The sequence below is a fragment of the Delphinapterus leucas genome, chromosome 2 (genome assembly GCF_059928025.1).
Source record: "Delphinapterus leucas isolate spDelLeu-1000000601 "Yukka" chromosome 2, BTC_Dleu_Yukka2, whole genome shotgun sequence".
NCBI classification, from domain to species: Eukaryota; Metazoa; Chordata; class Mammalia; order Artiodactyla; family Monodontidae; genus Delphinapterus; species Delphinapterus leucas.
The window spans coordinates 103015401-103028229 of record NC_143130.1 but is presented as its reverse complement, the minus strand read 5'-3'; the positions used below and the strand labels follow the sequence as shown (position 1 = coordinate 103028229).

Sequence of the window (12829 nt, the reverse complement as noted above, 5' to 3'; positions counted from 1 at the left end):
AGTTGCAGAAAACTGAAAAGTTTTTGTGGTTGGAGAAGTCCTCTTAGATGTGTGGGTAGAATACTTCAAAAGGATCACAGAGAGGAAAGGTAAAGTGCAACATTCAAATCTTAGACTGAAAGTCTAAATTAGCTCTCTATACAATAAGAAGCAGAGCACTCATTGCAAACTGTTCTGATGAAAGCCATTTACCTATGAAATGTTCGTATTTGGGGCTCCCTGAAATCCTAGTATTTACTATCTGAACATCTGCAGTTATAAGGTTTTGCAGAAAGGCAAAAGTTTCATTGCATGGAAAGATATGCTAATAAAATGACATTTAAAAATTAGCCCCCACTCAAATATTTCTCCCAATTTACCACTAGTTTAACCCCGCCCATGAGGTCAGCATCCAGTCTCGTAAACATCCAGGCTACGTAAGGTATACAGATATCCTTTGCTATCAAAATTCTAGCAATTAGAGCTCAGAAACTGATGCGATAAACATAAATCTTCAGGAAAAAAATTCACGCTATCTAAACTCTTGATATTTTCCATCTAAAACTTGAGATGCAATAGATCAGACCACGTGGCATTACTCACTGTCCAAACCTTTCCTATCCAAACTCACGAACCACATAGATTTAGGGGACAAAAAATACTAGCACATTGCAATCTCAGAAAAAACTGCAAGATTTCATCGTGAATTAAAGTGATGTTGGAGAACTGCTAGAATTATAGATGGGAACCAAGATCTGGTAAACAAAACAGTTGTGAAATATCAACAACTTGCGTTTAAGAGGATGGTCTGATTATCAAAGGAGCAAAGAAATCTTTGGCTATTTTTGCAAAATAACCTTCTCTATAATTGTGCTACACAAGACAGTCATAAGTAGAGGATACTATAGAAAGTCATTATCAAGTTATGACAAAATTTACTAAAAAATATTATGTTAAAACAACACTGAATAATTCCTTATTCATTCTAAGTATCTGTAAATAGGTAACATTATTATAGACTGAATTTTATTAAATAGAAGAAAAAAGTCTTTACACAGTTAATGTTTCTTTTATCAAGATAAAGTCTTAACCCTCTCTTGTGCACAATTTTAGTACACCAGGTCAGTTACTTATAAACTTTAAAGAAATAAAAACATAAGTGAATGAATTGGATAGTACTAATTTTAAAATCCTGAGATTAAGTTGATGAATAACCGTAAATAACATTTAGCATTCTAAAAACTCAGAGTTCCTCTGTAGACCAACTTTTTTAAAGAATTGGTCAACTGAAATCACTACTGTTAATACGTATTCAGAGAAAACAAGTACCTTTGGAGATTTAGACTACCATGTGAGTTTCATAACATGTTTCAGAATGTTCTGAGAGCTAGCTCCCTGTCACATTTAAATTAGAGTTAATATCACTTGTTCTTTTTCATGTCTATGGTAGTGACAGCTTCAGAATAATTACCTCAGCACACATACAGATGTAAAGACCATTTTTCATCCATTATTTACAAGAAAGGAGTTTGTTTTCCTTGTTTTAGCTATTTATAAATGCCTTATGTATTGGACCTGCAACCTAAAATTGTCCTTCCATGTAATATACATATTCATATGCATATTTTATAAGGATTTAAAATTTAATCCAGTATTAATATGATCTGGATTTAGTCTTTTAGGAATATCCATTCTACTAGTAGAAAAATACTACTAGTAAGGGATAATGCTTTTGATCTCAAAGTAAAAGGTCTAGCTTAGCATGGATGATAGGAGAAAAAGGCAATTACCACATATCCAAATATTCTTCTCAGCTTTTCCACATTTGGACTGCCTCTATTCGAAATAAAAGATTGTTTTTGTATTTTTCTCAATATGGTCTAGTCATGACCAGAGATAATCCAAGATTAACTCAATAACAAACATTATGCTCATCAGCCTTTCCTGGTACTCTGTGAGCCCATAATCAGGTTATCATATAAGCAGAAATCTCCATTGTGCTTTCATGCATCTCCCACTCCATACATGCATGTCCATTTCATACATGCATGTATGGAGTGCATGCATGCACACGCACATACACACTCTCTCTTTTACCTGATTGGAATGAGTAACAATCAGAGTCCTCTGCTCTGGGAAATTGTGGTAGATGTTGGATATGATTTGGACTGCCACATCTGTTTTTCCTGTACCTGGTGGGCCCACAACCTAAAAAGCAGATGAACACATAGCAAACTACTAAGTTATCACATAGTTAGAAAATGGAGATTTTAAAACTGAAAGATAAAATAAATTTAAAAATTCACTGGGCAAGTTCAATGCAGAATGGACAAGACAGAGTTAGTGAACTTGAAGACAAATCAATAGAAATCACCCAACCTGAACAACAAGCAGAAAAAAAAAGATTAAAAAAATAATACACACAGCCTTGTGAATCTATGAGGCAATATTAAAAGGTATAACATATCTCTCTAATCCTAGAAAGAAGGGGAAAAGCATGCAGTGTAGAAAAAGTATTTAAAGAAATAATGGCTGAAAATTTCCCAAATCTGGCAAAAGACATAAATTGCAGATTCAAGAAGCTCATTTAACCATAAACAGAATAATCTTAAAGAAATCTAAGGCCAGACACAATAATTAAATGGTTGGAATCTAAAGACAGAGAAAAAAATCTTAATAGCAACCAGAGAAAAATGATATATTACATATAGCAAAAAGATGTTTCAAATGACTGTGGACTTCTCATCAGAACATGGAAGCCAAAAGGAAGTGGAATAACATTTTTAAAGTGCTGAAAGGAGAAAACTATCAATGCAATATTCTTTGTCCAGTGAAAATATCTTTAAAGAATGAAGATGAATTAGAGACATTCTCATATGAAGGAAAATAAAGGTAATTCATTGCTAGCTGATCTGCTCTTAAAACCGGTAAAAGGGGGCTTCGCTGGTGGCGCAGTGGTTGAGAGTCCGCCTGCCGATGCAGGAGACACGGGTTCGTGCCCCAGTCTGGGAGGATCCCACGTGCCACGGAGCGGCTGGGCCCGTAAGCTATGGCTGCTGAGCCTGTGCGTCCGGAGCCTGCGCGTCCCATGCTCCGCAACGGGAGAAGCCACAACAGTGAGAGGCCTGTGTATCCCCCCCCCCCCCACAAAAAAAACCCCAACAAAAAGAAAACTGGTAAAAGAAATCCTCAGACAAAGGAAATGATACCAGAGGATACTTGAGATATCAGGAATAAAGGATAAATGGTAAATATAACAGACTATTCTTCTCCTCTGGAGTTCTTTAAAATATGTTTGATGTCTGCAAGAAAAAGTTCTAATATTGCCTGATGGTATTTTCAGTGTATTTACAGGTAAAACATATGACAACTACAACATAAAAGGGGAAGGTAAAGGGACCTATATAGAAGCAAGGATCCTCCAATCAATTTAAGAGACAGAATACTGATTCTAAGTAGGCTGTGAAAGAGTAAGTATGTATATTGTAATTCTCTAGAGCAGCCATTAAGAAAAACCTATACAAGAGATATAATAAAAGAACAAAATAGATAAATATAAATGAAACACTAAAAACTATCCAAATAACTCAGAAGAAGGCAGGAAAAGGGAAACAGGAACACACAAAAAAGGGAACAAACATAAAACAAATAATGAAATGGTAGGCCTAAACCCAAACACATTAATAAGTACATTAAATGTAAATGGACTGAACACACCAATTAAAAGCAGAGACTTGTCAGAATGGAGGAAAAAAACCACGCACCAACTATATGCTGTCTACAAGGAACTCACTTCAAATATAATAGGTAGGTTAGAAGTAAACTGATGGGAAAAGATATATCATGTAAACACTAATCAAAAGAAAGCTGTGATGGCTATATTAATATCAAAGTAAACTTTAGAGTAAAGAAAATTACCAGTGATACAGACATTATACATGACAAAAGTGTCAATTCACCAAGAAGACACAACAACCCTGAAAGTGTATGTACATATCCATAAAGCTTTAAAATACATGAAGCAAAAATGGACAAAACTGAAAGGAGAAACAAATTCACAATTATAGTTGGAGACTTCAATACTCCTCTCTCAGTCAGCAACAGCAATAGTACGTGGAATACCAGCAGGGATAGACAAGTACTGAATAACAGCATCAACCAAATGGATCTCATTGACATAAACAGGACACTCCACCCAAGACAACAGAACACACATTCTTTTCAAGTGCACACAGAATATTCACCAATAAATCATATCCTGGGCCATAAAACAAACCTTAATAAATTAAAAAAAATTGAAATCATAGAAAGTATGTTCTCTGACTATAATGGACTTAGACCAGAAATCAGTAAAAACCTTCAAATACTTGGAAATTAAACACATTTCTAAAGCACTGTCAACAGACCTTTTCTGTACAGGGCCAGCAAGTAAACATTTTACTCTTTGTGGCCCATACAGTCTCTGCTACAAGTATTTAAACTCTGCTGTCGTGGCACAAAAATGGCTACAGGCAATACATAAATGAATGGCCACAGTGAGGTTCTAACAAAACTTTATTTATGAACATTGAAATGAGTAGCGTCCATACACATAAGATGCCACAATTACTTATAAACACTTAATTCAGTTGGGTTTTTGGCCTTAAAACAGAATACACGCTGAAAATCTGACACTTCTAGTCTGAATCCATTTAAGAACTTGTAGAACAGTAACTCTCTTACCATAGTTAGCCCAGGCTGCATTCCAGCACGGATGGCCTCTATCTGTGTATGAGTGAACTGAATTGTATTCCTTCAAATAAGAGTTGATAAGAAGTTCGTTAAAAATAAAGATGGATGACGTTAGTAAGAATTTAGACAACAATGACCAGAGGTCTGAACATCTGCTCTGTATTTGCCCCTTGTTTCCCAATTTCTTCCTCCTCCCAATCCAGCCCTTTCTGTGGGTGTGTGTGCAGTAAACAGTACATAAAATAAGATATACCCTCTTAACAAATTTTAAATGTACAGTACAGTGTTGTTAACTATAAGCACAATGTTGCACAGCAGATCTCAAGAACTTTACATCCTACATGACTGGCCCAATCTCTTCTGAATGACCCTCTTTACCTCCGCCCCTCCACAGACCAATTAAAACTGCATGAATTTTATGGAAAGAAAAGACTACAGTTATTTTCCAATATGTTTAGCCCAGCCCAGATCTTAACAAGAGTGTCAAAATTCTAGTTCCAAATCTAACACCAAATACAATGCCACTTTATTAGTCATGGCACACAAGCACAAGGGTAGCTGCTAAATGCAACACATGGTCATGAAGTAAGAACCTTGTGCTCACATTAAGGTAGACTGTTAATATTTATTTCTCATAGTACCTGAAAATGTTTCTTTTTGAAATATTACTAACTACAGAATGGCCAAAAATATTACTACAAATGGCCAAAACTAACAGAAGAGAAGTAAACAGGGTCCAGAAACAGAAGTTTCTAAATAATTTTTAAAATCAGAAAAAATTTTAAATATTACTAATCCACTTGAAATAGCAAACTATTATTCATTATTACAATTAGCAGAAATAGTGAAATTACCGTTTGGGCTGGTTGTAAGGATAAGGACCTCTATTAGGAATAACATGAGGTTCAACAATTAAGGTTTTTGCCTCTTCAGTGTCTTCATCTTCCTTCTCTGCATCTTTCCTTTTCTTCCCCTTTCCATTTCTTACTGGAAAAGTTATCCTACAAGAGCAAAACCTTGTTCATTTTTACAATTAACAACAATTTACCAAGCACCTATCTTGTGCATGACATTGTATAGAGGATAATCAGATGAGTAAGAAACATCTATAGTTTAAAGGAACTTACTATCTGCACATAAATTTTGAAAAAAGTATATTTAAAAGCATTAAAATGCAGTTAAGGGTGTTTAGATTAAGAAAAAAGTCATCTGATTAAAGGAGAATCAAAGAAGAAACATTTATTTATATATTTATTTTGTTTTTTTAGGGGAAATAATTAACTATTTTTTAATTGGGGTAATATTCACATAATATAAAATTTACCATTTTAAAGGTTCAATTCAATGGGTTTTATACAATGTTGTATAGTCATCACTACTCTCTAATGCCAGGATATTTTAATCAGTCCAAAGGAAAACCCATGCAATTAAGTAGTCACTCTGTATTCCAACCTAAACCCAGCCTCTGGCAATCAGTCTGTCTTTATACTGTCCTATTCTGGACATTTCATGTAAATGGAAGCATACAATATTTGTTTTCTTCTGTCTGGCTTCTTTCACTTAGCATGTTTACAAAAGAAAATTTATATGCTTACGGCACATGCACTGTAAAGTGCCTTACACACTGTCCTTCATTTAATCAGAAAAGGCTTTATGGGAAAGGTGGCATCTAAAATGAATTTCAATAGACATTCCAGGAAGAAAGAAGTAGCCAGTTCTGCTGAAGTGTAGGATACAATAGAGAAAATAAGGGCTAGAGAGAAAGGCGGGAGCCTTGTTCTGACACCTTTGGAATATCAAGCCTTTAAGGCAGAAGTTCTTAGCCTGGGGTCAGGGATACCTCAGCAGGCAACTTCCCATAGGTACCTGAGGAAGTTGATGAATACCCTAAAATTAAACTGTTAGACAATGGAATGACTCTAGCAGTAAGGCATGTAATGGGTTTAAGCAAGGAGACAGAGGGAGCAAAGACATTGCCATTATAAAGACTGAAGTGTTGGGCTTCCCTGGTGGCGCAGTGGTTGAGAGTCCGCCTGCCGATGCAGGGGGCACGGGTTCGTGCCCCAGTCTGGGAGGATCCAACATGCCACGGAGCGGCTGGGCCCGTGAGCCATGGCCACTGAGCCTGCGCGCCCGGAGCCTGTGCTCCGCAACAGGAGAGGCCACAACGGTGAGAGGCCCGCGTATCGCAAAAACAAAAAAAAACCCAAAAAAGCACTGCTGAGATTTCAAGATGATTTTGCCATTAACAAGATGAGGAAAGTACAGAGGAAGACTAGGTTTGGGAGTTATAAAGCATACATGCTTTTAATATGCAGAATTATTATATTTATATATAACAGTTAATTAAAAACATTCTAATTTGCAACTAAGAAAGTAATTAAGTCCTCTGCTACCACCAAGGTATACTTAGTGCTTCGCCACTAATCCATATGACAGAATTCATGAAGCAATCAGCACTTCAGGTACTTTGTTCTTTTTCTACTCAAATTAAACCAAAGCTCCTTTAACTTTGAGTATAACTATATTATGAATATTTAAAATTTGTAAAAGCAATCAGGGTTAAAAGAAAAAAAGAGAATTTTTTCCTAAAACAAAAGAAAGTTCAAAATCACATGGCTATGTGTATTATTAATTAGCACATATTTCTTCAGTCAAATGCTACAGCTACATTTATATAGTACTCTTCAGACAAAAAGCATTTACTGAACCCTTGTAAGACATGAGGCTACTTTTACTGTGGTCTTAAAATAGCTACTACACAAAGAATTAGAAATAAATTTATCCCAGTGATTATATGGTGAGGGTAAAGACTACCCAAACATAATCCAGATATGATACTCAAAACTTACTTTAGCTACAGTCCTGATGGCCTAACTCAGACTGACTACAGAAAGCTTAAAAGGAGTATATCCAGTTTTGACTTTACCTGAAAGGGGGTATCTGTAGAGCTGGGTCATCCACAGTTACTTTAACATTATGACCAGGAAAGCTGGTTTTTAAATGCTCAATGGAGAAAAATGTATCATTGAAATCAAGGGTGGCGATCTGATTGGGCATTTTGGAATAATGTGCACTACTTGGATCCCCATAACCTAAAATGATGTCATGCAGCCAGTCAGGTACCACACAATCAGTATTCATCAGGTTCCGAATAGTCTCCAGCACAGCCTGTCAGTAAGAGGACAAAAACGGATTTTGTGAAGAAGACATCTCAAACATTTGCACTTCAGTGGAATGCCAAGCTGGCTGCACTAACCAGAATTCCTGAGTGTTTCAGGGCAAGAAGCTATTTTCTGCTGACAGGTGCTTGGCTAGAGTGAATCAACAGCTATATTTTCAGCTGATACCATACACTGAGTTAAACAAAAGACCAAACTCAGCAAGAACAGTTTATCCATTAGTAGTTCGTTTAGACAGAATGTCATAGACGAGTTTACCACTTGACTTCTGTTGAGCAGGATGAAAATCTGATCAGGTCTACACATTATAGACCTGATGTGGTCTATAATTATAGACCATTATAGAACAAACCCTTAAAAAAATGCTTCCTCTTAGAAATTAAACAGAGCTGCCCATGTAAAGTGAAAGGAAAAACCATGTAGATACCTGGGAGAAGACTGTCTAGGTAAGCGGAAATACCATGTACAGAAGCCTGCATTATGAAAGAGGAGCAAAAGGGTCAGTGTGACTGGCATGGAGTGAATAAGGAAAAAGTGTTAGAAGATGGTGTTGGAGAGGCAGCCAGAGGACAGATAATAATGGGACTTTTGGATTATGGTAACAACTTTCTACTGTGATGGGAGACCACTAAAGAGTGTGAACAGAGGTACCAAGGTATAATTCACATTCAGTCACTATGTGGAGAATAATATAAGGGGAGGAGCAGTCAAGAAGAGAAGCAGGCATGTGAGAGATGAAGGTGTCTTGCACATGGCATCAGTGGAGGTGGTAAGGTAATTAGACTGATTGATGGATTGGATGTGGAGTGTGAGATAGAAAATAAATTCCTTTGTATATGAGATTTTCTTTTTTTAAAAATGGTAATAAAGTGATAATGTATAAGAAGCACTATTTTGGGGGAGAGAGAAAAGAAAGGCATTTGTGCAAAAGCTAGTGTTATCAAATGCTAGAACTGCTCAATGTTTAAGTTTTATAGTATAGTTTCAAATAATACTTCCAAATTCTTCCTTACTAAAACTCCTTTTCTCTCCATAAAGTTATTATAAAGGTAAAACTCTCTAGCCCCCAAACTTCCCTTTTCCCACTAATGAGTAAAGTATAAATACAAAATATCACAGTAATTTAGAACCCTGAGGTTCCACATTTGTACTCCTAAAGTACTTTGAAAATACACCTACATTTGATTTAAAAAAGAAGTCTCAGTAAACAAACAAGCAGTTTTCTTCATCTCAGACTGAAGCATAAACTGAGTATCTAATATACGAAAAGCAAGAAGGGAGGCTGATTTTTAAAATAACACCTGGATTAATTTATATTTTAAGTTTCCAAACTCATCAAAAGACAAAGTAAGATTTAGCAAATAAATTTACTTAAGTTTTTATATTTAATCTATATGTTAAGAATTTAAGAGATTTGTTTAGAATCTAAACACAAGCAGTGATCGTTATTTTAACAAATCTTTTTTAACGTAGGATCTACATATTTATGTCTTAAAAGTTATTCAAATTATGAAATACTACTTTTAGTTTATAGCCCCCAGATTACCTTAAAGTTATTTTCCTTCGGTTTTCTCCGCATTATTATATTGAAAGTTTCATACACATCTTCTGCTCCATTTTGTATTGTATTGGTCATATCTTGTTGATACTGGTTTGGATCCAAAAACACTCTAAATGTCCTTGATTCTCCTCTAAGATTGGGTCTGGGTTCAGGTCCTAGACATTTTTTTAAAGTTTATTAAATGAAATATATACTTTTCAAATATCATAGTAAGTTAGCAGAACTCCTTTTCTAGAAATGATGAGTAAAGTGTCCAGATTTAACTCCAGCAATTCCCCCAACTAGAATGCCTTCCACTCATCCATTTTGAGTTCCAAGCTGAAAATATTTTCTCCTTTCTCTAAACTGTCACTATTTCTTCCCAGACAGTCATGTGATGTTTATGGTGCAATGCCATGAATTGCAATTATTTGTGTATGCCCTCAACTAGAATAGGATCCTTAGAGGTCAAAGAACTTTACTTGTGTCAGTTACTCATAGCTCCTCCTATCGCCTTACATATAGTAGGTACTCAGCTGATTACTCTTTTTGTCCTTCCATATTCCATGTGTAACATCACTAGTATAACAGGAAATTTCATATACTAGTGGCTGAAAGCTCAGATGCTTTTTCTTGCCCCTATGCCCTCTCTCCTTTCTTTTTGCCTTAGACCTCCAACTCTGGTCCCAGGATGTGGCCTTATGTTTATTCTACCTGTCCTCCATTCTCTTCTCCTTTTTCTTTTATTCTAGTGATAAGAGTAGCCTAATTTTCAGCCCCTTAGCAATGATTCGATCTTGAAATCACAGGTAGTAGAAGCTGATTCAAGTTCTGAGAGAAGCTTCATAAACAAATTGTAAAATAAGCACTGAACATAGATGCAGTTATAATTTAATAGTAAGTATTATCAAAAAAGTCAGGACAACAAAAGAAAGAATTTCAAAAAACAATCAGTTAAGTCTAAGAAATCAAACTGTGTTTCTAAATAGGGTAATGCTGGCATCTTGGGCAGGGCAGTCCCTTCTAGAAGACGGTTCTGCTAAGGTACTCAACATCCCGGACTTGGTGCATCCTGGACTTGGTGCATCAAACACCAAGAGCTCACCATCCCCTTCCTTTACCCCAGTCATGTGACATACCACCATGTATTTTGAAACACAGGGTAGTGCTGTTTCCATTTGAGAACCACTGCTCTCATGAATCAAATCAGTAAAACTTAGAAAGGAAAAATGAGAAAAATATATCACTGAACAACTATAAGAGGTGTTTAGAGGTTTTTAAAAGCAATATTGTAAAGTATCATATAAGGAAGAATTTTAAATATTGGCAATTCCAAAAGATCCTGTCCAATATCTAAAACAGAAGTTTAGAAACCATATTATTTATTTCTAAAACTGGGTCGTAGGTACCCTACACACTTTTATATATAATTCTTTGTGTTGATTTGGTATATAAAACAACTAAAAAAAATCACCTAGGACACAAAAAGGAAAAATGGCAAAGACATTTATCATTACGTATACACACTCTTTCGAACATGCAGATCACCATACCGTCTTCAATGACACGCCCTTTATCATCCAGCATGCCCTGGACCTCACAGCCTCTGACATAAACCAGGCCAACCTGCTCAACAAAAGGTCTCCTCCGGTCAAACTTGGTACCATAAGGTTTTGTGGGACGTACGGTAATTAAAAAGCATACATCATGCTTCCGAAGTCCTAGTAAAACACAAAAGACATTTCCACTTATTAGAATGACATTGCTTTGTCTCCTGTTGGCAAATTCTCATCCTCTTATCTTTTGAAAAGGTATATAAAACATTTAAAATATCAGAGGTGATCAATGATTATACGTGCTTTGTAATACAATTATGGGTTTTCCTATAACCTTCAATACTCAATGTTTGACAGCAATAATTAAATAAAAATTTCTCTTTATATTAAAATTAGAAACTTTTATGCCATTTATACATTACTGAATAAGTCCTCCAGATCACGCTACAGCTCCAAAACTGGATGCTTGTCATCATTCTTATTTATAACATTCTTAATAAGTAACCAAAAATATGGTTGGCATGTAATCCATCTATATCATATTTAGCAGGTTTCGAACATCAGTTTAAATTGTCCATCAGTGTCATTTCAACAACAGTCTAATTGTATTTCACCAGAAGAGGTCAAGTCTAGAATAATTCATCAAGGCACAAAAGCACTGTTTATAGATAGCATCTTGAGAAGGCAGCTGAATATATATTGCTTCAGTTGGCAAATGCTGAAATTTTTATAAGCAAATGCCAAGAAATAGGAGACTTGTGCCAAAGTCTGTAGTTTCTCAGTCATTGGCTCAAATTATGGATTCAACTGGATTCCCAGCTCTATTAAAAAATACACACTGGAAGACAAGGGACACAAAATTAGACCACACAGCATATAATGTTACACCACTTAATCTTCATTTTTTCCCCCCGATTCATTTTTTACTTTAGTTTTATTTATTTATTTATTTTTGGCTGTGTTGTGTCTTCATTGCTGCACACGGGCTTTCGCTAGGTGCAGTGAGCGGGGGGCTACTCTCCGTTGCAGGCTTCTAATTGTGGTGGCCTCTCTCTGTTGCAAAGCACGGGCTCTAGGCACACGGGCTTCAGCAGTTGTGGCACGCTGGCTCAGTAGTTGTGGTTCACAGGCTCTAGAGCACTGGCTCAGTAGTTGTGATGCACCGGCTTAGGTGCTCCACAGCATGTGGGATCTTCCCGGACCAGGGCTGGAACCCGTGTCCCCTGCATTGGCAGGCGGATTCTTAACCTCTGTGCCACCAGGGAAGTCCCCCGAGTCACTTCTGTTAGTCATTGTATAGTATAAATGCAAATTTAAACAGTCTGCTTGCTCATAACCTTGGTAATAAGAGATACAACTAAATCAAACCAGCCATGTGAGTGCGTGGCTAATAGTATTAATTCGCACCATTCTGGTTTGTTTCAATATGGAATAGGGTTTAAGTGTGCTAGAAATAGTAACTGATTCATAATTATGACTTCATTGTTTATTTCCCAACAGATTCTATGCGAAGAAGCAGGAGAACAATGAAAACTAAGGGGAAATGATCTACTATGTGAGTTGTACCACCTATACGACTTCTGATCTGCACAACTCATTAAAACTTCCCAGTCTCAGAGCCAAAGAAGTGGCCCTGAGAAGTAATTTAATACCTACCAATGTTACCTTTTGGCATCACAGAGGGATGCTGTGGGACGTCTTACATCCACATTAAAAATACCTGTATTACAATAAGCTGAACTCTCCTTTCAACCATTTGCATTTACTCCTGGCTGTGCCTTCTAGGGCAGGATCCAACATTTCAGTTTCACTAATTCTGTTTCGTTAATTTTAAATGGGGT

At 36.2% G+C, this 12829-nt stretch overlaps 1 protein-coding gene across 6 annotated transcripts in view; it reads right to left on the bottom strand.

The window, feature by feature from the left end:
- The window catches only part of AQR (aquarius intron-binding spliceosomal factor), a 138105-nt gene that overhangs the window by 77251 nt on the left and 48025 nt on the right, over positions 1-12829 (bottom strand). For all 6 annotated transcript variants that reach the window (XR_016392136.1, XM_030762878.2, XM_022587531.2 and 3 more), the window contains 6 exons: positions 10986-11153; positions 9439-9608; positions 7640-7881; positions 5565-5711; positions 4702-4771; positions 2077-2187 (listed from right to left, as the gene is read on the bottom strand). Coding sequence is in view for 5 of the 6 variants with exons in the window: in XM_030762878.2 (XP_030618738.2) it covers positions 2077-2187; positions 4702-4771; positions 5565-5711; positions 7640-7881; positions 9439-9608; positions 10986-11153 (908 nt within the window). In the remaining variant the exon portion in view is untranslated. The remainder of the gene's footprint in view (positions 1-2076; positions 2188-4701; positions 4772-5564; positions 5712-7639; positions 7882-9438; positions 9609-10985; positions 11154-12829) is intronic.